At 37.5% G+C, this 24,279-nt stretch overlaps 1 protein-coding gene across 17 annotated transcripts in view; it reads left to right on the top strand.

The window, feature by feature from the left end:
• EYA4 (EYA transcriptional coactivator and phosphatase 4) overlaps positions 1-17,406 on the top strand; it is a 158,749-nt gene extending 141,343 nt beyond the window's left edge. For 5 of the 17 annotated variants that reach the window (XM_035538364.2, XM_035538371.2, XM_050709630.1 and 2 more), the window contains exons 14-19: positions 3,526-3,584; positions 3,697-3,857; positions 6,219-6,333; positions 8,159-8,280; positions 10,660-10,760; positions 12,380-13,407. In XM_035538364.2, the coding sequence (XP_035394257.1) occupies positions 3,526-3,584; positions 3,697-3,857; positions 6,219-6,333; positions 8,159-8,280; positions 10,660-10,760; positions 12,380-12,460 (639 nt within the window). In that variant the 3' untranslated portion in view covers positions 12,461-13,407. Of the gene's footprint in view, positions 1-3,525; positions 3,585-3,696; positions 3,858-6,218; positions 6,334-8,158; positions 8,281-10,519; positions 10,621-10,659; positions 10,761-12,379 lie in introns of all 17 variants that reach the window. The other 12 variants (XM_035538368.2, XM_035538374.2, XM_050709631.1 and 9 more) reach the window with 6 other exon arrangements.
• Positions 17,407-24,279: the final 6,873 nt, after the last annotated feature.

Raw genomic sequence — 24,279 nt, forward strand, 5'->3', positions numbered from 1 at the left:
AATCTGTTGAGACATTCCCCACTGACCCAGTAACCCATGTCCTAATCAGCCAAGCTGCAGTTTTATTTCAGGCTAGGCTGTTCTCCAGCTATTTCATTTTCAGTGTATAAATTTTAGTTAGTTTGAGAAGTATCACTTGGGAGGGCAATTGGTATTTTGCCATGAAAATAGGAGTCTGGTGCTCTAGAAAGTTCATGTGCCTAAACAATGTTTAGAGCTGGGACTAAGGTCAGTAACAATAGCCAGAGTAAAGCAATCTGTTCTCAACCAGGTAAGGAATAAAAGGAAGTTTTTGTTCATATCTCAGTATTAATTTTAAGCCAGCTTTTAGAAATGTTCTAAAACATGCTATGCACACCCACAAAACAGTTTCTACAGTTTGCAAGCGTGAATTTGGACATGAATCTTCAAACTCTGTCATCCTTCACTCTCTGGAGTAGTGTAAGAAAAGCATATTTATTTCAAAAAAACCGAATTACATTTCCATTTTTATCATAATCATATCATATTTTAAGGAAGGTTTTGTTTTGTTTTGTTTTGTTTTGTTTTCTCATTAGAAATGGAAATGAGAGAGAAGAAATAGATATAAATAAGTCTCAAAACTTGGGAGGCAGGTCAAACTGGCTTTAACAGAAAAAGAAGCAAATACATAAAAAGGCAGGTTTCTGTATAATCTGAGAAAGCATAGTGTTGAATATTTTAAGGGTGGTTTGTTGATTCTGTACTCTCAAATTTTCAGTCTCTAAAAATTGCTGCAAAGAATTGACTGCACTCAGATATAATTTAAATTGGTACTGCTTCAAGCAAAAGCCTGTTATTATACCTAGATTCCTTTCCTGTACACTCAGTATTATGAAATATATTTTATCTTTCTTAGTTTTGACCTTGCACTGACTTGTGACTTGAGTATAGTCAATACTGTAGCTGCTGTGAAAAGCATTTCACCTTCACATATAAATTGACGGAGATCTTTCCTTCCCTCCTTCCCTCGACTGTTTGGTCTCTTTTACAAGCAATTCAGATTTAGTGTTGTGCCACCAGTTGATGAGAACTATCTCCAATCTGGTTAAACTGCCTGCTTTTTCTTTTTCTTTTTCTTTTTCTTTTTCTTTTTTCTTTTTCTTTTTCTTTTCCTTTTCCTTTTCCTTTTCCTTTTCCTTTTCCTTTTCCTTTTCCTTTTCCTTTTCTTTTTTTTTTTTCACCCCAATTTGTAAAATGTAATCATTTTACTTGAAGTTGATGAAATAAACAAGAAGACAAAAGAAAATGATGCAAAGAGTGGGGGGCACATGAGTTTACTGTTGGTCAGCAAATGGGTATTGCCATATTGCTTAGCAGGTGAGCAATAGATCTTAGGGGAGAAGAGGAAGGGGAAAAAGGAGGAAGGTAGGGGATGGTGTTGATTTGGATCCTTTCATATGGCTGAAACTTAGCAACTTTATTTCAGGAACAAGAGGCATCAATCATGTTCCCCTCTTCTTCTGTTGCTGGAGTCAATGAAAAAATTGTTAGTAAAAGTGAACAGCTGAGCCTTTGCCACCCACTCATATTAAACTTAATAATTAAATTGTCAGTGGAACAGTTATCTGTAATTTTCAAGGCTGGAACAATATAGCTGAACAGCTTAACAAAACCCAAACAGCACAGAGAGTCCTTCTTATCCATGAGGACTTCTGTGTACCCTCCATTTAATTAGTATATGTTCAAATCCACAGGACTGTTTTTTAAACTTTTAGAACTATCTTATGCTTTGACCAGTTCCAGTGTAATCAGTAAAGGTGATTAGGAAACCAGATACTGCTCAGATATTGCAAAATATCAAGTCAGATTTTTTTTCCCAGTGGGACCTTTCCTCTGAGTTTTGAGCTCTTTTTCTACACTGGGTGGAGTCCAGTTGCATTTTTTTTTGGGGGTTTAAATAATAAATTAGGATAAAGGAATGAATCTTTTATTTCAGCTGTCACTTCCTTTTTTCTTTCTCTTTTCATCTGCTATTTACATCCAAAAGCACCTTCTTTAAAATATTCTAAAGCTCAAGCTAATCTTCTTAGACAGAACCAAAAACTTTTATTTCTCCGTTGGGGAGAAGAATGATTCATTTGTCTTCCTTGAACGCAGGTCTTTCATGCTTGTCTTAATGTATTAAGCTAGATGAGCCCAATTTGGCCATTCATTCTTTTAGACTTGGTACATACTTTTTAATTATGATCGCTTGTATTAAAATGAAGTCTTATGTGTTTATTTTATACACAAATTGCTATTTTTTTAACTTCATGTGGATAAAAGTCTATTGATATTTTCATTCAGTGCAAAGCAAGCAAAACTTTGGACAGAAATGGCAGTTCCCTGAAATCAAGCTCCCTAAATTCTAGGAACTTGTGGTACACACATTTGGAAATCACACCTCTGTTCAAATTTATCCTTCATCTGGACAACTTAACACTAGTTCTAGACTGAGGTCTGAAAATCTGAACTGCATACTTTTGTATGTCACAGAGTCTGAATTAAGCGTTGCTTGTGAGAAATATTATTTGAAGTAGATGACTCAAATGACTATTTGAAGCATTAAACTGTTCATTTTGAAAGTTCAGCCTCATTTGTCTTAGTGGTGATACTAAATCAGAAAATGTTAGCTGGGGAGTCATTTGTATGTAAATACATCCTTGAACTTTTTCATAAATAAAATGGGATTATGTTAGTAACAGCTATTTTAAATATTAAAAAAAAATCATTTACATACAGTAATGTAAAGTCTCTGGATACTGGATTTCCAGTGTGTCTTTGGGGTAGGTTATTACTGCTAGCAACTACAGAAATTAGTAATACGATGCCTGTTTGTATTTACTGTTGCATGGTGGCTTGAGTTTTTTATTTATTTGTGCTTCCCCTGCATTTTCCTATCTTTCTGCTGTAACCTTTGTGCAGAAAAGGATATTTAATAGCTACCCAATTATAAAAACAGATTGGGGGGGGGTCAGGTTTTCAATGTACCTCAGTTCCCTGGAATTACTTCCATCCCTTCTGAAACCAGGAAATAGTCAAGTTCTCCTTGATTATCTGCAATTTCCGAGCCAAAATGGTTTGGAGAAATCAAGACAAGAATCTGATAAGCATCCAAACTCCTAGACACTCAACAGAAATTACATGCGTTTTAAGGTTCATCATCACTAGCTTTTAGGGAGCAGGGGAATAAGGTTTCAGTGATTTTGGAATATTGGTGTGCTACAGAGAGTACAGGAGTGAATTGTAATTGTCCTTTTTTCAATTAAAATAATTTTTATGGAAAGTCACACTAAAATTACAGAGCACTTTTCTAAAGGCCTGTTTTAACTGATAATTTATACAGCATAGGAATTGAGGGTTGTATTAAGGAAATTGATGGTGGTAAAAAGCTGTAAGTGTACATACACTGCCATCTTCTGGTACAGGTAGTGGCCTGCAACGATCATTTCTTCATCTGTATTGAGCATATGGTGAACATACTCTCCTTTAAAATAATTTATCATTTGATGTTTTTTTCAACAGGAATGTGATCAAGTTCACATAGATGATGTTTCTTCTGATGATAATGGACAAGACCTAAGGTAAGATAGAGCATTTACTTTTTTTTTTTTTTTTTTTCTTTAAAGATTAAATACATTGAGAATTTACAGGAATACATTGTATTTATTTTTACTGTATTTTGGGTGTTTGCAGTACCTACAGTTTTGCAACTGATGGCTTCCATGCAGCTGCAAGTAGTGCAAACCTTTGTCTGCCAACAGGTGTAAGAGGAGGGGTTGACTGGATGAGGAAGCTGGCTTTCCGTTACAGAAGAGTAAAAGAGTTGTATAATACTTACAAGAACAACATAGGAGGTGAGTTTAATTGTCACAAACAATTTAGAATGCTGGTCAGGTTCAACTGCATGGCAATGAACTTCTGCCAAATGAAATTGCCTTGCAAGCCACAGAGTGAATGGAAAATTATTTGACTGGACCTTGAGCTATTAAAAGTCCCTGACTGTAAGGATAGATCCAACATTGTCCTGTTGTGCAGGAGAACCAGAGATGGAGAAGCAAGACAGGCTTCCATTTCGTTTGCACAGAGGCCACTTTTCTCTTCAGATCTAGATAAGCTGTACCTACGTCCTCCTGACTTACTTTTAGGTTGAGACACTTATTCTACATCAAACAAGCTGTTACTCTAGGAAAGAGGTTGTGTAATTTTCCACAGTACAAATTGCTTCTGGCTGGCCTTCTTTTACATCCTACAATTTCTTGAACCAGTTGGTAACAACATACTTGCTGCTTAATTCTCTGCTCTGCACCTGCTAGACTGTTTTCTCTAGTGAATGCAAAAAAACTCTAACATTGCCATACCACTAGTTCCTTTTGTTAACTCTATAGCTTACACAGTTAATTTTGTTCACAAGAAATCCAGTTTCCTTTGTGACAAGAACTCTTCTCTTACTACTTTCATTCATGTACTCACTCATGTCAGTGCCAGCAAGCCTTTAGGAAATCATAGCAGTCTAGTGGCAAGAATCTGTCCTAGAGAGTCCTGTGCGACTTGCAGAGGCCTCTTCTGAGGAAGGAAATAGGTCAAGTGACTACCTCAAGAAGAGACTGAGAGAACAGGGAATATTTCTAAAGCCACAGCTGAGGATGAAACAAGGCCAATCCAACCAGGAAGCGATCCAAGTGAACACTCTCCCATTCTACAACATGGACTTTTTCAACTCAGATGAAATTTATTTTAGAGGAACCTGAAACTCAAAGTAAATCTCACCTTCAGCAAAACTAGCTTGGTGTACTTTTAGCACTTCTTGCCCTTTCTCAGAAATGGGTAGCAGTCTACTAACATGGACAGTGAATTAGTCGTTAGCTTAATGATTTTCTAAATTACCTAAATCTGGCATATATATGTATTTTATGTTTAGTAGTTCAGAGTCTTTAAATGCCACAGGATAAAGCAACAGGAGCAAAGAGTAGTAATAGTTGGATGGCTTTTAATTGCTCTGCCTTGCCCTTCATTGATGTCATGAATGGAATTGTTATATATTAAGAATAATTGAATCATTAATATCCATAGGTTTACTGAGTTTTTTCTTATAGAATCTCATAATGCATCCACAATTACAAAAACTGTTGCACTTCATAAACCCTTTAACACGACTATCAGTTTATATCCAATAGGATGGCATAGACAAACATACTAGAAGGTACCATCATTGCAAAGACAGAGTATTAAGGTTTTTATCGTATTAAATCGTATCATTTTCGTAAATCGTTTTATCATATTAAATTATATTTTTGCATCGTATTAAGGTTTTTATTCTCTTCCACAAATCCTGCTTCAGAAATATAATCCATCTTTTCTGAGCAATTTCCTTCATCCATCCACTACATGTTTTTTGTTTGTTTGTTTGTTTGTTTGTTTTTAAATAATCTTTTTATCACATATGTATTTCAGAATAGCTGTTAGTACACAAGAATAGGCTAGATCAAGCTAGGCATTTTAAGTTGATTTGTTTCACACTTTTTCTGAAAGAGAAGATGGATAATAAAGGTCATGAAGCCTGCTTTTCTGTTCTTCCAGTACCATATCTAAATTTAAAATAGCTTGGTTCTGAAGAAGTCAGGTTTCAACATGCAGTTAGCTGGGTATTTTTGAAATCTGACCATTCATACTTAAAAGGAGATGTTAAGGTGCTTTTAAAGACTACCCTAGGTACAAGAACATAAGATGTACAGATATTTTGGGACTGTAAATGTTATAAAAGGAGCTACCATTACTAACTACAATAGGATGTGAAGAGCAAGCCATCAGTAAACAAATGTATTTCCATATGCATAACCTGAGGTTTACCTGAGGTTTACCTATATACAGAGTCATAAGCAGGGCAGTTTTTAACATACACAGATAGTGCAAAGGCAAGGTTATTCTAAAGTTGTTTTTTTCTGAGTGTCTCTGCCTATGATCCCCATGGCATGTATCCACTTCTCATTGACTCTGATAGAGTGTAAGACAAATGTAAGAACTTGGTTTGAAAAATGTGTACTTTTGAGAAGTACACTTTGAACATAGTCAAGTATACTGAATATATGAAAAATAATAAGGTGATGTTTTTTTCATATTTTAGTGAAATGTAAAATTGAAACAAATAGCAAAAATCTATACATTCCAACTAATACTGAATTTAATTTTATTTATTTTCTTGCTTTTTTACATAAAAGGACTCCTGGGACCTGCTAAAAGAGATGCATGGTTGCAATTAAGAGCAGAGATTGAAGCTCTGACAGACTCCTGGCTAACAAATGCACTTAAATCATTATCAATTATCAGCACAAGGTATGTATTGAGTCTACTATTAAAAAAATATATATTTTTTTTAGCTTTAGATATGCAATGGCTATTTCTGACATTTTAGGTTACAATACACTAGTACTTTCAAAGAACATTATAGGTCTAATATGACTTTTGAACAGGACATAGGAAAGATTCTATGGAAATTGATTTCATTTTCTGTGATTCCAGCATTTGCTAGTATGAAAAGTCTTTCAAAATGTGGTATATGGTCCTGTGTACATTGAAAGGGTATTTTAGAATTGTGAGCCAGCCTTTAAGTTATTGTCTTGCAGACAGCATCCTCTGAACTCCAGGTTTCTGTTCTGGGCTTCAATGTTTGTGCCTATTCACAGTGGTACCTAAGTACTGTATAAATCCCAGAACATTTTCCTTCAGTTGATCCAAATGAATCAGTATGATTAAGTGTATATAAAAGTTTTCAGAAGAATGAATATCTGTGTTTGATATTACAACTGAGATAAAAGTCTGGGTTCCTAGTCATAAGACATAAAATTAATTGTTCTTCTGAAATAATAAAGCTGTGAGCAATGCTGCTGGTTACTCATTTAATATGTATTTCATTAGAAATCCCCACCCCCCCCAAAAAAAAAAAAAAAAAAAGGTTTAAAACTATAAGGAAAGAACAACGTTAAACCATCTTGCCTTCTGAACAAGTCTGGGAAAAAGCAATCAGCATTAAATTAAAAGAACAGACTTGGAAAGATGTGGAAAATTACTTTAAATGTAATTACTTTTGCAATACGCTTCTCACTTAGCCATTGTTGTTTTTTATTTTAATAGTCTTAAGCACCTCAAGAGAAAAAAAATGTAAAACAATTGTGTATGCCACTATGTGTAGCTCTGCATTTCTTTCCAAATTGCTAGTCTTCAGAAAAACATTGTATAGTGAAGATTAGTTGAGCATTGAAAGATGAATTTGATAAACAGTTATCACTTGCTCAGGACTGTTAAATAATAGTCTTTTACCTTGTCTCAAAGAATTGTACAGTTATAAATCTTCAGAAGATATACCCATGAGGCAGCAAAACATTACCTACATGTTACTGACAGGAAATTGAGATACATTAACACAGAAATAGAACACAGAAATAGAAAGGTCTTTCTTGGAGCTTTTGGAAGGACCAGGATCAAAAGTCACAACTAGTGGCTCTCAGCTGCATGTTCACACCACAATCATACTGTTGCTGTGTCTGCAATGGCCTGGCCTTCAGTTTTCTGTTGTGTAACAGCTAGCTCAGCTTCTCCATTCAACCTTTCAACCTCTCCATTCAGTGCTATCTTCTTAACATAATTATGATTCTCTTTCCCTTTTCTCAGAAAAACTCTTACTCTTGAAACATGAAGAAAGTGATGTCAGCATGCAGAAATGTATACTGGTCACTTATTTTCCCTCAAGACAGGAGTAACAAATGGTGTTTCTGCTTTCTCCTAACACTTGAGTTTGGCTGGTAGCTAGTGCCAAGTAATCACCAGCAGGAAAATGATACTTTGAAGTCATTGGGATGTCTATTCTCAGAGGCAGTTAGTGATCTTATATGTCTATTTCAATAGACTCATCTTCAAGGACCTGATTTTCATAAATCAGCATGGAATACTTCCTGCAAATCATGCCAACATAAGTCTTAAAGGATTTTGCCAAAAGGTTTATGTATATTTTTCTGGAAGTGATGGCACTGAGTAGCAAAACTCTGTGAGTGAAAGTAAATGTAGAGGAATCTTGAAAATATGCTCTACAGCTGGTTCACCTCATCAGCATTTGGGTAATGATTTTAAACTATTCAAATTTAAATTATTTCTCTCTTTTTAGGAGTAACTGTGTAAATGTGTTGGTAACAACAACCCAGCTTATCCCAGCACTTGCAAAAGTCTTGCTATACAGCTTAGGAGGAGCTTTTCCTATTGAAAATATTTACAGTGCAACCAAAATAGGTAAGAAAATTATTCTTTTATCTATTCTGACTACACTGCATTATCAATAATTCTTTGTCTGTACCGGATGGATTCAAAACGACTTTCCAGACGTTTACATTGTTATTTAAAACATGCATGTATAGAGTTGTTTATGTCAGTAATAATCCAAATTCAGCTTCCTTTTAGTTATCCCTAAAGGCATAAAGTTTCCAATACTGATTAAAAGCCTCAGATTCAGATACAGAGAATATAAAATGTGCAGAAAAGAATTAAGAAAATTGTTTTGTTATTTCAAATCTAAACACAAGGGGGTTTTGTTTGTTTGTTTGTTTGTTTGTTTTAAATAGTCTCTGCTCTGACCCTCAACTCTACTTAAGCTAGACCACAGCTTCACCAGCTTACCTGCAATCATAGTATATCACTGAGGGTAATGAAAACTGGTACCAACAGAAGCTGGGTTGATGGATGCCACAAGGGCATGTCCTTAATCTGTTACTAAAATGCAACAGAACAGGCTTGTGTACAATTTGGAAATTCATGGCATTTGGAAATCACATCCCAAATTGTCTTGCAGTATAAGAAAAGTTACCATTCTTGTGAGACATGACACAGCCTACAATGATGGATAATTTTGGCAGATTTTGTGATTTACCATTTATTAATTTAAGAATGCTTAATTTCAATACCTGTGATATCTTGTATAACAAGGAGATTGACACTTCTTTTACAAAAATATTACATTTCATCTCCTTAATGATTTTCACAAGTGAAAAAACTTGTGAAAAGAAGTGAAAAACTAAAAATATAAAGTGTATTCTAGCAGTGTCAGGAAAATCAATTATCTCCATTATCTGTTAATTAGCTGTAGCTCATCCCTTGACACAGAAATGCCTCGAATCCTTTAAAAAAAGTCAAGGCACAAAGTATCCCCAAAACAACATGACATTGAACAGCCTCTGGAATTAATGTCATCTGTCATACAGCCTGTATATATTGGCTTCAGTTATTGAGATCAGGCCAAAGGAAGGAGCATTAAGAAATCGTGCCAACATCACCAAAAGGGGTAAAGAGTGAAGTACAGTCTTTGGAGGCTCTCTGGAAGGAGTCCTGCACCAGGATTTCCTTCCTAACAGCAGTGTGGCTAGAGTTACATCCATGTCAGGAACACAGCAAACTCTTTTGAGTACAAGATCTACTTTTCATCTCAGTGAACTCTGCACTGCGCTGAGCACAGGACAAAAATTGTAGTTTTTGCTTGCACATACTGAAATCTTATCCCTGTTCAACAGTTAATACATGCAAGTTTTTGTAATCATAAGCCTCTTCCTACGGACCATCTAAAAAAAAAAAAAAAGAAAAGAAAGAGAAGAGCACTATGAATCATAGATCTAGAACTCAGGAGCTTGTGAGAAGAAACTGAAAAGCCTGGGATGGGGTGTAGAGTATGTGGGGAGGACATACTAACAAACCAGGTATGAAGCTATTGCAAAGAGGAAAGAAAGAGTCTTTGTCCACATTGATGGGAGGTATGACAATAAGTGATGATTTAATTGCAATGATGCATGTGTAGGTTGCAAATAAAAGAGAAATTTCCTAATGGAAAAGTTAATTAAATATGGGTATTGCCTGTGGAAACAGTGAAATCTTCATATCTGAACAGTATAATTATCAATAGCATAAGCATTTGGTGATAAAACCGAAGCTGTAGTACATTGGGAAGATGGGTAGATGACTTTGCAGTTTATTGTTTGTTGTTACTGGGATAGCCTGCTTGTTTCCACTTTCCTCTAAAGAGCCAAATACTTCATGGAAATTCTCTCAGGAACCTGTTGTCTAATTATATTTTCTGTGTCCGTTGTTCTCCAAACACATTTTCCATTGCTCCATGAAGCATTTTTGCAGATATGTTATAATTAAAATTGTAGCTGTCCTTGAAATATTAATACTACAATAATAGGGAAATATTTAAATTCAATTATTCTTTCACTAACCTATTCATTTTCGTAATGCTTCTAATTTCTTCATCTTACTTAGTGGCTTTCCTGTAACTCTTAATAGATTTAGGTTTAACCGAATCAGCTTAGTGTCACTAAGGGAACTAATTCCTTCTCAGCAGTTTCAGCTCTAAGTCACAAGGCTGGGAACTATAAAAAAGTAGTAGTAGTAGCAATGTCTTACCTTTTTTACCAAATTATCCTTTGTAGAGCGTCATGATAACTTGCTTGATAGCTTGAACAAGTAGTGCATTGTTTTTCAGGCAAAGAGAGCTGTTTTGAGCGTATAGTGTCCAGATTTGGCACTAACATAACTTATGTTGTGATTGGAGATGGCCGAGATGAGGAGCATGCAGCTAATCAGGTAACTTCACTCTGAACTCTTATCTCATTTATCTTCCAGGAAAAGAAAGTTGCTTTGAACGAATAATGCAAAGGTTTGGCAGAAAAGTAGTATATGTTGTAATTGGGGATGGTGTAGAAGAAGAACAGGCAGCAAAAAAGGTAACCTGTCTCCTGAAATGTTGGTGTGATACATAGCTACTAATGCAAGCCTTTCTGTTTGCATTTCTGTCAGTGTTTTACAATGGCAGAATTACAAATATAATTTCAGTCTACAGGTGCAAGACAACAAGAGCATGATGAGATCAGCACTTATAGTAAAATGAACCATTTGGATTCTAGCATTTGCTTCATTTCAGTTTGGAAAGAAAGAAAAATGCAAAATTATTTAAAAATAGACAAAAAATGATTGGGTCAAAAATGTCTGACTATTTCAATCAAATTACATATAAAAAGAAGACAGCAGGGGTTTGACATGAAGGTTGGGTGTTCATTTTCACTGTTTTAAAACAGTGAAAACACACAGTGGTTTAAGAGAAGTGTTACAGAGAATGTGGAAAGCCATTAAAAGGATTGTGAAGATTTTTTGTTAACATTAACAAAGATCTGTAGGTAGCTGGAGCAAATATGATGAATATGAACACTAATAGTTTGCTTCAAGAAAGACACATCTGCAAATTAAAAAAAGAAAACAGCATACAGATTGTGCACCAAATCTGTGTACCTAAAAATAATAATAATAAATCTGGAAGGTTGTTTCCTCATCTTACGAGTAAAAGTCTAAACTTCATCAGATAAGTTTTCATGTTCAAAAAGAGATCAAAATGGTAATAATTTGAACTGTATTTCATAGTACGGGCCCTGGAAATGTGCAGAAAATTGAAAAATTTTGCCTTAGGACATCTGCACAGGGCAATTTACATAAACATCTTTGCTAGCAGCAGTAAAATTAAGTGTCTTTTTAGTATTAAGTTTTTACGGTGTAATTAAAATTAAAAAAATGAAAATATCTGAAATGCTCATTCCAAATGGTTCCTTGATATAGGTACAGTACTGGTGATGGGTCTTTCATAGTTTGTGCTAAACAAAGGTGGTTGGATTGTGTACTTTCCAGTTTGGCATGCTTTTTTCTTAATGTTGGCTATATTGCATGAATAGATACAGAATTCAGAGGGACGGATGCCCATTACAAATAGATCTGAACAGAACATGAAAGTATGATTTTTATTCTATTCTGATCAATTGCTGAAAAGATAGTGCATATACCTGCACTATATCTCTTATACTGATGCTTTCTGTAACACATTATCTTCTTTTAGAAACAGAAATGTGTTATTTTCTCCAGTTTTTTTTTTCTCCTAGAAGGACAAAACTGTAATTTAGCTCTGTTTTAAAGTGTTGTGTGTGAACCCTCATTTAATGAAAGTCTTATAACTTCGTCAGATGAGCTTGCAAAGTATAACAAGTGGAGCAGAAACTGTTAAAGCTCCTTTATATGGGTTTCCATGCTAAAACTATAGCAAATAGCCCTTACCAAATAATGGGCTCTTTCCAAAGAAACTATTAAGAAAGACTGTCCAATTATTTTACCTCCAGTTGGACTATTAAGATCAGATCTATTTTGGCCTGATTTTTGTTAGTACCTTACTGGCAAAAATCAATCCTGAAACACAGTGGTGTAAAATCCATGGTGGTAATCTGACTAGACTTGTGTATCAGACACCACCCTCTGTCATAGCATTCATTGTTCCTGACCTTTTTCCCCCCTCTTACAAACACAGCACAACATGCCTTTCTGGAGGATATCCAGTCATTCGGACCTCTTGGCTCTCCATCAAGCACTGGAACTAGAGTATTTGTAACTGTGTTCTAAAGTTGGCGATCCTTTTTTTATATATATATATTTCAAGTACACTGAAATTTTATGTGTGATTCAATGCCTCTGGCTTTACACATATGAATTGTCTTAAGAAGGGAAGAAATATTTGGAATTAAAAATTCCAAATTGAAGAATTCAGATTGCTGAATGGAGTTAAAACATTAGTGCTACGTAAGGAAGCTCTATGGTCTTATATATGCAACGTTTTTAAATGAATTAAAACTGTGGAGGTTGCTGGTACACACCAAATGAGCCCTGATAGGAGTGAACAAAGGACTCAAACTGGCAAAGCACCAACACGCGTTTTCCAACCGACAAGGTGGTGTTCAACAACATTCCTCAAAATGGGATATATTCTCAGCACTGAGGTTTGAACCAGACTTTAACCTACCTAACCCAGAAAATCTGAATTGGAATGCACTCAGACTGTATAATGACAATCCTGTCTAGACCTGTAATTTGTGTAAATTATTGATGAAAATAATTTACTGTGACTTTATTAGCAGCTGATTTTGGAAGTGGATGCAATTTTTCTTTCTTTTTTGGGGGGGAAGGGGAGGGAGAGGGTTATATAATATTGTCTCTTTTATAAGTTTGGCAAACAGAATGTGCATAATGATGTGTTGTGCCTTAAAGAAAAGACTGTGTTTGTGTGTTATAATGTAATTTTGGTTAAAAACTATGTAGATAAACAAAAAAAAAGGGTTTTGTGATAATTTTTGACATGACCAAATTTGAAATTCAAAGAAATCAAAGAGCAGGGCTGCACCAAAGCATTTAAGTATTTGTTGCAGTAAGAAAAAAATAATAATAAAGTTTGTGTTTTTATTTGGATTCTCAATAATTCCACTGATTGTTTGAGGAAAGTTAAGAGTATGTTGGGAGGTTGATATTGGGGACCGCTACCTTGAAAGCTAAAAAAAAAAAAAAAAAAAAAGAAAGTGTTTAACACCTTCAATATCAGTTCTTGATTCTCCGATGAGAGAGCTAAGAGCCATATTCATGAATTACTTAGTCCACTGAAAGCCATACAGTGAGTACATCTGCTGTGTATGAAAGAGCAAATTCCCACCCAGCAGAAAAAGGTACCTGGAGATCACTGGTGGCATTACTGGAGGGTGAAAATGTGGTATTAAGCACAGATGAGGGATAAAACACGAGTTCTTTAGAAAGAAAAATAAAAATCCCAAAGAATCTCTTACCAGTCAGATGCATAAATTATTCTACATTTAGCATATTCAGGATCAACACAGGCTGTTGGAATTGCTGGCATGATGACATTGACCCTTTCAGGAGCACAGTCTAATTTGGTAAATATAACAGCATTTTGGTGGCTTTTCCATTGTGTTCCACATAAATTTGTCTTCTGTCTTGGGTCAACATGATTTTCTGCACCTATTTTTGATTACACAAGAGTATTACACAGAAGCAACCCTAAGAGTCTTTGAATCCAGAAATTTCAATAGCATGTCAGATATATGAAGAGAGGATAAGGAAGGGATTTTTAATGAAGAAATATTGAGAAATATATTACCTTAATTTTATTCATTTCTATTAATAATTATGGTCCACATGGTGATAATTACCTTGCAAGTTTTGAACATGCTGCCTTTCAGCTTTGGAAAATGAGCAAGGTCTGTATTTGACGCAAGGTCCCTAGCATCCTACATGCAGCTTGAGCACTCTGAAGAAACTACAAGTGGTTCATCTCTCATTGCAGAAGGAGGAAACCGCTTTTTGATGTATATCACTGTACATGTAGATGCCTAAGGTTTCCTGTGCTACGAGTGTGCAAGAGATGTTAAATGCAAACTCCAGAATGCTTACACAAACACAGTAGTCAGCACTGAGATGTTCTTCCATCTATGTGCTGTGAAGCCTGCATATGTCTAGTCATCATGTATTAAATTTCATCTTTGTTGATTGCATGAAAGTTATTTGGTAGGTGAAAGCCTAAAGCCACTAAAAGACCAATGCAAAACTCCTTTATAACTTCATAAAAATGGAATTTGTTTGCTGCTTTGGAATTCAATATACAAGTCATCAGACAATGAACTAATGATTTGTTATCACTGGAAAGTATGAAACCATCAGGTGAGACTAGCGACATATGAAATCATTATACACCAGTTACTTGGGTGATAAATTTGTGCGTCCAACAAGTAAAAATGACGAATACCTTCTTTATATATACAGTATTTGCCCAGTCAAATTTGGCCTAGAAGTACATTTTCATAAAACCTGTGGTACCAGCTTTTCATAGTCTTTCAGGTGAGAAAAAATGGGTTTCTATTGGAATAGGAAAAAGGTTGAACAAAAAGCCCCTCTCAAGTTCCAGCATCAGAACATCACATGAGAATCTCAGCATAAAAGTTTTTGTTTAAAAAAATAAAATAAAATAAAAAGTAATAATTGGTATGGTGAAGTAGCTTATATTTGTTTTCTTTTTTCTTTTTTTTTTTTCTTACAAGTGATAGTGTTATTTAAATGCATGAAGCAATTTTATTTCTCAGTTATTTTTTTTTTCAGCTTTTCAGTGTTCTTTTCCAAATCAGAAGTAAGAACAAACAATAACCAGCAACAACCATTAGTTCTTACAAAAGGTTTGCAGTGGAGTTGTGTTTAACTCTCCATGGCAGGTATGGCTCAATTAATATACCGGACTTTCAGAGAGGAGATGGAGGCAAAATGAGGGAAGTTTTTCAGAACAAGACAAAGTTCTGATTTTAAATTGGATTCTGTGTCTTAGCGTAGCAGAAGTTAATTATAAAAATGAAAAATCCACAAAAATGCACAAGAAAATCAAAGATTTATCTCAAAAACCTTCATAATCTTAAAATTCTAAAGCAAAATTTCGGAGTACAAATACTCTCTTCCTATGCAAAATTTGTTATATATATATCTTTGAATGAAACTATGTTTTGCAAGACTGCCTTGTAGAAAGAACTTACTCTGATAATAATAATATACTGTGTGAACTATACAGAGGAGAAAATAAGCAAGGCAGAGTTGTAGTCGTGTCAGACTGTTCCAGATGGGCCTGAGTATATTAAACTGAAGGCTGGTCATTTTGACATTGAGTGCATTTTAATTCAACAGCGTATTCATCAGAAACTGCCTTCCATGCAGCCTCTCCTGAATAACCAAGATTGAGCACAATGTCATGTTTGCAAGTATTTTGTGCAAATGAAGTATAGGATATAATGCCTTTTGCTGATTAGCAGTTTTCAGTCAGTACAGAACTTGAACGTTCATTAGGCATTTGAACAGTCAGCTTGCAGAATACAAACACACTGGGATCTCAGTCACAAAGTATTAACGTAATAGATATATAACTCCATGCAGCTCAGTATATCAGTAAAAGAGGAAGCAAAAGCTAAAAATGATTTTTCTTTTTAGATGCCTATGGAGATAGTGAACAAAGGTATAGGTGGCAGCTAGCTCCCAGAACTGATTTCACTAGAAGCAGCAGTGTTTACATCCACAGTAGATGCAGAGTATATTCCAGTGTAAGCACTAACAAGAGAGATGCCAACCCAAAATCCTGTATACAAGCACAGATAATATCAGAGCAGATGAAGTCCCACGGCCAATCAGAACTGCAGATTTTATGGGAAACATGGAGTTGGCACACAACAGCAAGTCTAGAGTTTAGCTCTGAGGGTGTATCCAGATCCAGGGTTTTGGTTCAAAAGTCATCTCTACTTTACAAGAGTGATACCATGCATATACTTTAAATGAAAGTGGTATTTAGTATCTCTGAAGAGGAGCTGAAGTGACATGAGCCAAATCCCAGCAAAAGCAGCATTTTTGAGATATAATTGAAGCCAAGGGTCTCTGTCATGTATTAGATTATAGTTTATTAGGGCCTACATAATTTAAGAAAATGTAAATTAAAATTAAAAGCTTGTAAAATTATGTACATCTTTACTATTTCTCAATAAATACACTTGGAAATGTCATTTTCTGCACTATATTATGTTGCAAGATGTTTGGTTTGTGGTTGAAATCCTCAGTACAGGGATCTGAGTTTGACTTTGAACTCTTCTTAAGTATATCCATGATATCTCAGTGATCCATGTCAGGAACAACCCTGTGACCTTGTGGTCTGGTAAAGACTGGCTTCTCTGTGTGCAGTTTGCAAGGTGCAGCCTTTGTGGGGAACGGAAGTTTCCTTACCAAAACGAGTAGATGTTTTGTTCCAGATTGCAGCCTGAGAGACAATGCGTTTTTTTGTGATGGCCAAAATACAGAACCAATTTGAAAGCCTAGACACATAACACATTAATTTAAATTCACTTACCAATTCACTTACTAGTGCTATGCTAATATCCTTCTTATGGACAATTACTTCCAAAGCATGGGCTGTTTGGGAGACAGATTGAGCTATTGAGGAGCAAGTGGCCGTTCCAGTCAAAGCTGAGCCTCGTGAAATTTTGTATGTGTCTTTGAGAGTGGTGCTTCATGTCAGGTGCTGGCCTTGGTTTGCAGGATGCAGTGCCTCTGCAGTCTGCTTGCACAGGCTTTAAGGCAGTCACTTCAAAAGCAGGGCTGCAAGATTATCAGCACACATAGATGTGACGTTACAGTCTTGGAAACAACATCGCAAGTGGCAGATCCTCAGTAACCACAGTGCTTCAACCACAAGAGGCAGATCATAAACAGATTTTTCCCAGGAGTTAGATTAAAGCATTTCTGTTACACAGACAACTGTTTTCTGTGTAAAGATTCCCAAGTGATAACAAAGACACTGCTTTCTCTGATAAACTGTTCCTTTGTTTAATTTTAATGTCTATGCTCTCCCAGTGTCCATCAGTAGACAGGGTAAAATTTATGTGTTATTTGCAACATTATATAGATGACTGTGGCTATCTGGATATTGCACAATACTGAAAATGCTTATTGACAAATAAAAACCTTATAAAATTGTGCATATTTTCAAGTGAATTAAAAATATGTAATAAATTTCTTCATGTTTACTGGGTACAGTGGAATGTAATATGCAACATATGTGTGGTATATTTGCCTTCAACTCCAATTTGAGGAACCAGAAGGAAGATACATCAAAAATAGAGTGGACAAAACACAAATAAGACTCACCTACTGAGCAGACTGATACACTGTTAACAGTAGATTTAACATTTCATCTCTCAGGTGGGTTTAGATGTGACTCTACAGAAAAGAAATAAATATTCAGTACCACTTCAGGAGACTGAGCTAAAAGGTAGGCTGAAAATGTTTTTTTTCCTCTACCACTAAAAATTGTGGGAGATATCAGAACTTTTCCCTTTTAAACATCAGGATAAAAAATGAGATATCTGAGGTTTCAACATTAACAGCTTTTGTCTGGATTATAGCACAGCATTAGCCTCATTTCTCATTGTTCTGAAACTCGGTGTTCTCCATGACTGTCAATAGGTCCGGCACATGATAGTTTGCAGCACTGAACTTGAGTAGAAATATACTGAAAATAGGTATGGGTGGAGAAATAACTTTCGTTCATTTGGGTGCAGAAATATTCCTTGCAGTGAATAATGCAATAGGTATCCATTACCTATAGTGAATCTCCAAGGAAAACCAAGCAGAAATTCAGATTGGAATTATTTGCTACGTGTCCTTTCCATTGTATGCTGATGCATATTATCACTAGGGCATGCACATTTACCGATGACTTGTTTGATCGTTTTTCTCTTTTCCAAACAAACAATGGATTCTGAAACATTTTGCAAATGTTTATAAATTTGAGGGAATTGTTTCAGTTGCCAAAAGCCCAGTCAGTAGGAGAAATGCTGACAAAGTCAAAACATCTCAATAGTTTATTGTTGCCTGTTATTTTCTCTACAAGTTTCAACGCTTGATATTCCAAAGATTGAGGCTCTGACTTGAAACCACCAATGAAAATGAAGGGGGATTTTTTATTTGGTTGGGAAGAACAGGGAGAAAGCACAAGCAACTTTCACAATTTTATTATTATTATTATTTATGCTGGATAAGCAAAGAAAATCCTTTGTCACACAAAGAACCATCTCTCAAACTTCACAGACGAATTAGTCATCAAACATCCATTTAAATTAGAAATTCACATATGCACTTCAATAAACATAAAGCAAGAGAGCAGAGGAGCATGAAGGATATGGATTTTAAATGAACTAGATCATATCAAGGAGTCAGGTTGAGAATAGATGTTAATTAGTGTTGCTTTTTCTGCTGTGTTCTCAGTCTCTGGGAAAATGAAGTACAGCAGAGGAGCAGCAAAAGGAAAGTGATTCATGTTTTCTAGGCTACTATACAACCTCCCGTGCACCAGGAAGCACATACTTTTTTTATTATATATATATTAAAAAAATAAAATAAAAAGGAAATATTTGCAAAATATTAGAAATTTTTGACTCGTTGAAACCAAAATGTGTGTACATACCAACACTGATGAATGGAACATTCATCTGTGTAGAGAAAGAGTGAATCAGGAGCACACCGGATCAGACATAAAAAAAAGTATGAGCCATTGCAGGAGCCTGGTGACTGTGGATTTCAGATGGAATGTCAAGCCTCTGATGTTTTTCCATCTCCTAATATACTTAAATCTTATCTGGGTTAGTATCTTCTTGATTTCCAGTCTTCTGACTCATAAAGGTTTGGTCCCAATAGTGAACAGGAATGTTTCTGAAAACAGAAAATAATAATAATAAATTAAAAAAAAAAAAAGTGAAGAAAAAGGAAGAGAAGAAGAATTGGAATAAATAAATAAATAAATAAATAAAAAATTCTCTTTTCCCAGCTCTAAAGCCAGAATGCCCATTGTGAAGGCTTATGGAAATAGAAAACTTCCTGGACAGTATTTAACAACTGAGAAGCTATGGCGAGCTGGTTGGTTGCCTGCAGGATGGGAACAGGCTGATAAGGCATGGGAAAATACCAGCAAGAAAGAGCATTTTGTCTGTGCAGTGTGGGGATCTCTCCTGTTTCACAGGACAAATTTACTTGTGTTCTTTGTGCTCTGTATCCCCACCCCACACAGCAGCACTGCTCCTCCAACTGTCCACCAACTCTAGTCCATGGGTTTTGATCCCTTTGCTGCCTTGTTTCTGTTTTCACACTTCTCTGTTACCACATTGCTCATACCATAGCTGCTCTTTGCTGTCGGTGAGTGTATTAGGATCCCAAATAGCCTTGAAAGTGTAGCAGCTCCTTACAGCTTTTGCAGGGAAAAGAAAGAGGCTCCCAGTGGTCTTATGCCACATGAGCTACCAAGTTGAGTCCCTGCAGCTATGATTCCAGGCCTGTTTGGGATACTGGCATTATAGGAGAGAGGAGCGTGCACAGGACCAGCAGTAGGCAGCATCTTAGCCAGATGTGCCACTCTCCCTTTGGCGGGCACAGCTGCCAACATTTCTCTCTGCCACTCTGCTTACATCCAGCACAATGGTGAGCACGTCTGTCTTTTGCAAGAGCAGACAGGCAGGAGATGCCATATACTTTTGCAGAGCCCCAGGAAGCAAGGTGAACAGAGTTGTCTTTCCAGGGTGGGAACAGAAGCACAGAAGTGACCTTATGGGGTTTGTGGAAGAAGCACATGGAATAGATGTGTCTCCTTGTCAGTGGAGCTGAGGGCTGGTGTGTGGAGAACAGCTAGTTGGGTTAACATGAGGACACCACGTTTAGTATTGTGGGCCTCCCAGGCCGCCAAGCAACATAGAGCACATCTTCCTTCCTCCTCCTCCTTCTCTGACCTTGGTGTTCCCTCTGCTGTTTCTCTCTCTCATCTGTTCCCTCCTGTGCTGTCTGTGCCATATTTCCTGCCCCATGCTGTCCCGAGGTGTCCACCCGTGTCTGCGGGGCCCAGCCCTTGCCTCACAGAGGCCCTGCAGTCCCCTGCCACCACCTGGGCACCTGCACCCAAAACAGGAGGGCAGGGGAGGGATATCTGCCCTGGTAGCTGAGGTGTTTGCTTTCTGCATCCCAAGGGGGGGTCACCACAATTCACAACCACATGACATCTGCTGCACACAGACATTTAAATAAATTAATTCTCCAGGAAATAGTTAGCTGTTATGGTGAAACCTTAGTAACAATCAGGTGCAGTTGATTTAATCCCTTGCTATTGCAACACTATAATGGGCTATAAAGATTATTTTCATTCATATATATATATATATATATATATATATATATATATTTCTCCTGGAATAAACAATTTATCCAGTGGGAATAGGCAGTAGTGAATGGGGGCTGAAACTGATATCTTCTGAGAATTTTTTTAGCAACAAGCGAATATTCTCTTTCACTCATGCTGATTGCTGTCCTGTTGGTGACAGACGTGTATGTATTGCCCCGAGAAACTTGCTTCAGCATGAAAGCTGTTCCTTCTGGTGGCAAAATCACTCCTCTTCCTGTGTGGTCTTCTCTGTGCCTTCTCCTGCCATCTCCATGCAGCCCTGGTCTGTCCCCCTCGGACTGTGCTTGGTGTACAGAACCGGACATACTGGTCCAGCTGCAAGCTTAGTCCTTCCACACACAACTCATTCCTCCTGGCAAGAGCTGAGATAGCAACAATTAAATGCCTTTTCCTTCCTCATCTATCTACAGGGTTTAGTAGGTGTATCCTGGTGGTACATGATCCCATCCCCATTATTCAGGAGCCCCGTTGAGGGAAGGCAAGGTCCTTGCAGGTTATCCGTGCTGCCCCCACCAGCATGTCGATGAGCAAGGTCACGTATCTCCTTGCTAGGGCAATTTGGTGTCTCCCTGCCCCATCAGCCCTCTTTGATGTTTTTTTCTCTGCCAGGTAGACTGTCAGCAAATACTGCTACTGCATGGTTGTGAAGCATCAGCGGGAGATCTCTGCCTTTATCTCACCAGCATGCCCCCATGAGCTGTCTATAATGCTGTCTTTACAGGAGTGCATCAACTCCAAATGTTATCTTTCTCACATGTAAAACTTTTAGTGTTGTTTGGTGTTATGGGACAAGCCATGACTGGCACATGTTACACTTCTTCAGTCTATGCAAAGGAGTATTTACCAGAAAATCTTAATGACATCTGTGCCTTGCAGTCACTCATGCTTAAAGAAATGAAATACAAGTTAAAAAAAAGGGGGGAGACGGGGGGGGGGGGGGGGGGGGGGGGTAGGGATAGAGCCAAATGCAGGGGAGGGCTGCTCAGCTCAAACAGCACATGTACACTGATTTATGAAATGCAATCCTTTTCTCAACAATTACCACAGGCCACTGACACTTGAGAGATGATGGAGGTAAGGTAATTACCAAAGCTTAACTTCTCCTGTTACTCACTGGGAACTAAAACAAGTTTTTCTATCACAAGCAAGTTTGCGCTCAAAATCAAGCTGCCTGGTTGCCAAGCCAGAGTCCACGTAGCTGCCTGTCCCCCATGGCAGTGGGGAGAGACAACCTTGCCCGGGTCCCTTCTCGAGGTGGGCACCCATCCTGCTCACCCAACCTCTCAGCTTGCCACCACCCCAGTTCCTTTTTTCTTTACTGAGCTGCTTTTACATCTTCTTTAGACAAAGCTGGTTCTAGTGGGTTCCTAGCAGGGAAGAACCTATTCACAAGTCTTCAAGAAGTCAAGAACCTTTCAGCCCAAGTGGTATTCCTAAAAATCCAAGCAGTTGCCAGTGTTTTTATTTTTTTTCCCTTTGCCTAAATGCTCAAAGTGAGTTTTCTTCTCTGGTCATACTGCAGTTCCTTAAAAGCAGTTTATTTGTAATGGAAAGGCTGACTCAACCTTCGCTCTAATCACCAGGAAAACACAACCGGAAAATGAAACAACAAATCATTTCTCTGACAGTAATGAGGCACTTGCTTAGACATTTATCTATACTTTTACAGGGCAGTAATTTTATGGTTGAAAATCCTTGTTTTTAAACTTCGTGTCCAGGAAGAAATTGCCAAACCCTGGCCAAAATTGCCTCGTTTAGCAGATGGTAACATTGTACATAATTAATGCATTCATTTTCATTCTTAAAAACTAGTAAATGCAGCTTATTTGAGTTTCCTCCTGAAAGATGAATTTATTAGCTACAAAACAGAGAACCTGAGCCAACTCTTTCAAGTAGATTGTATCCCATATTTCCCCCATATTCTGTTTTCCACCAGTATCACCTGGATGAGTCTTCCCTCTCTACAGGAAAATTCAAAGTGGGTTACAAGTTTTTCCTGTCCCTTTTAGTCTTCCATATATTGCCATGACAAAGGTTTCTTTCCTTCACCTCCAAATAAAGCACAGAGAGGCTGCCACTTGCTTGCTGAAAATGCCTTTAAATTCATCAGCTCTCCCAGACCTAATAAAGTGACATGTTTACAATGTTAAAGGAAATCAGGTGTTTTAATGTTAAATGAAAAAAAAAAAAAAACATATTTATGTAGTGTTATAATAATACCGTTTGCCTGGCCTTTCTCAGTCTATTCATCACCCAGCAATCTCCCCACGAGATGCTGTGGAGTCTGTGTGCTGGAATGCCATGCAATAATAAGCTCGAATTCAACATAAATAATATATCGCAGTGGCTGCCCCCCTTGCTGCTGGCAGCCAAAGCAGTGGGGCACAGGTAGGGAAAGAGTTCACCCCCAGGCATGTGGCAGCATGGAGCTAAGGAAACGCTTGGGATCCTTCCTTTGAAGGACAGTAATCTGTCCCATCCTGGGCAGCCAGTCCCTCAAGATGCTGTCAAGGATCCTCCTCAAGTTATAGCTGTGTGGGAGCCCCAGTCTTTCCCTTCCTCTTCACCACGAGTCTTCCTCATCCTCTCTGCCTTCCCTCCTCAAACCCTCACCCCCATTTTGCCCACTAAAACTTGGTCTCTGCCCCCTCATTAATTTCTGTGTAGAACGCCCCTGGCATCTCCTGTGTACGTCAGGTGTAAGCAGGGAAGATGATGCATTGTGGATCCTGGAGCAGCACAGAGAAACACCTCTGTGCTGCTGGCACCAGGCTGCATGGGGAGGAAAGAGAAAGTTGCTGCCATGCTGTGTTCTTGGATGTAACGCAGGCATCTACAAGCAGAGGCATTCACAACACAGGCAGAGGCAGCGATGCCCCTGCATCTATGGGGTTTTGTAATCACCTAATCTAGCCTGTAAATCCAGTGATTAAGTGCACATCCCTTTGTGAAAAGTGAGGAGGATTCAGTCATTTCCATTAAAGTGGATAAAAGCAGAAACCCTTTTGTAAACCACAGCTGAGAATAGTGGAAGCCCCGTGGGAAGTTGTCCTGTGTAACTTATTGGAGGTTTGTACACTGATTTCTGCAGAGTTTGGGTTTTATTGAGGGTCTCTAAACACTCTGAATGGTGATGTATATCCCAGGCTATGGTTTACATGTGGTTTCCCAAGATGGCTCCTAACTCACTGCAGCTGTGCTGAACACCCCCCATTCTGAATGGCAAGAGAAGTATTTTATTTACCTCTTACACATCACGTGTTCCCACACTCTGAAATACACCATCACCCATCACTCACATCATGTTCACAGAGGCCTTCTTAGAGGTGTTAACAACATGGACCTTCTCCTGGCTCATTTACTTACTGCTGGGTCCCAGCACGGTTATTCTCAAAAACCCTGTAGAAAAGAGCAGTCAGAGTAGGCAGCTAGAGTCTTAATGATTGGTATTAAACAATCAGAAGTTTTCCTTTCTTTTCTTTCCCTTTGTATTAAATTACCTGAAAATGGAAATCCTCCAGTCTCCCAACAAGCTGAAGCCCTTCACGGGATTCCCACTCTGAGTGATGTGGTGCTGAGCAAGCCCAGGAAGAGTGCTTTTAAGAGAGCCACAGCTTGCTTCTTTT

Source organism: Cygnus atratus, chromosome 3 (assembly GCF_013377495.2).
Source record: "Cygnus atratus isolate AKBS03 ecotype Queensland, Australia chromosome 3, CAtr_DNAZoo_HiC_assembly, whole genome shotgun sequence".
In the NCBI taxonomy this organism is placed as follows: domain Eukaryota; kingdom Metazoa; phylum Chordata; class Aves; order Anseriformes; family Anatidae; genus Cygnus; species Cygnus atratus.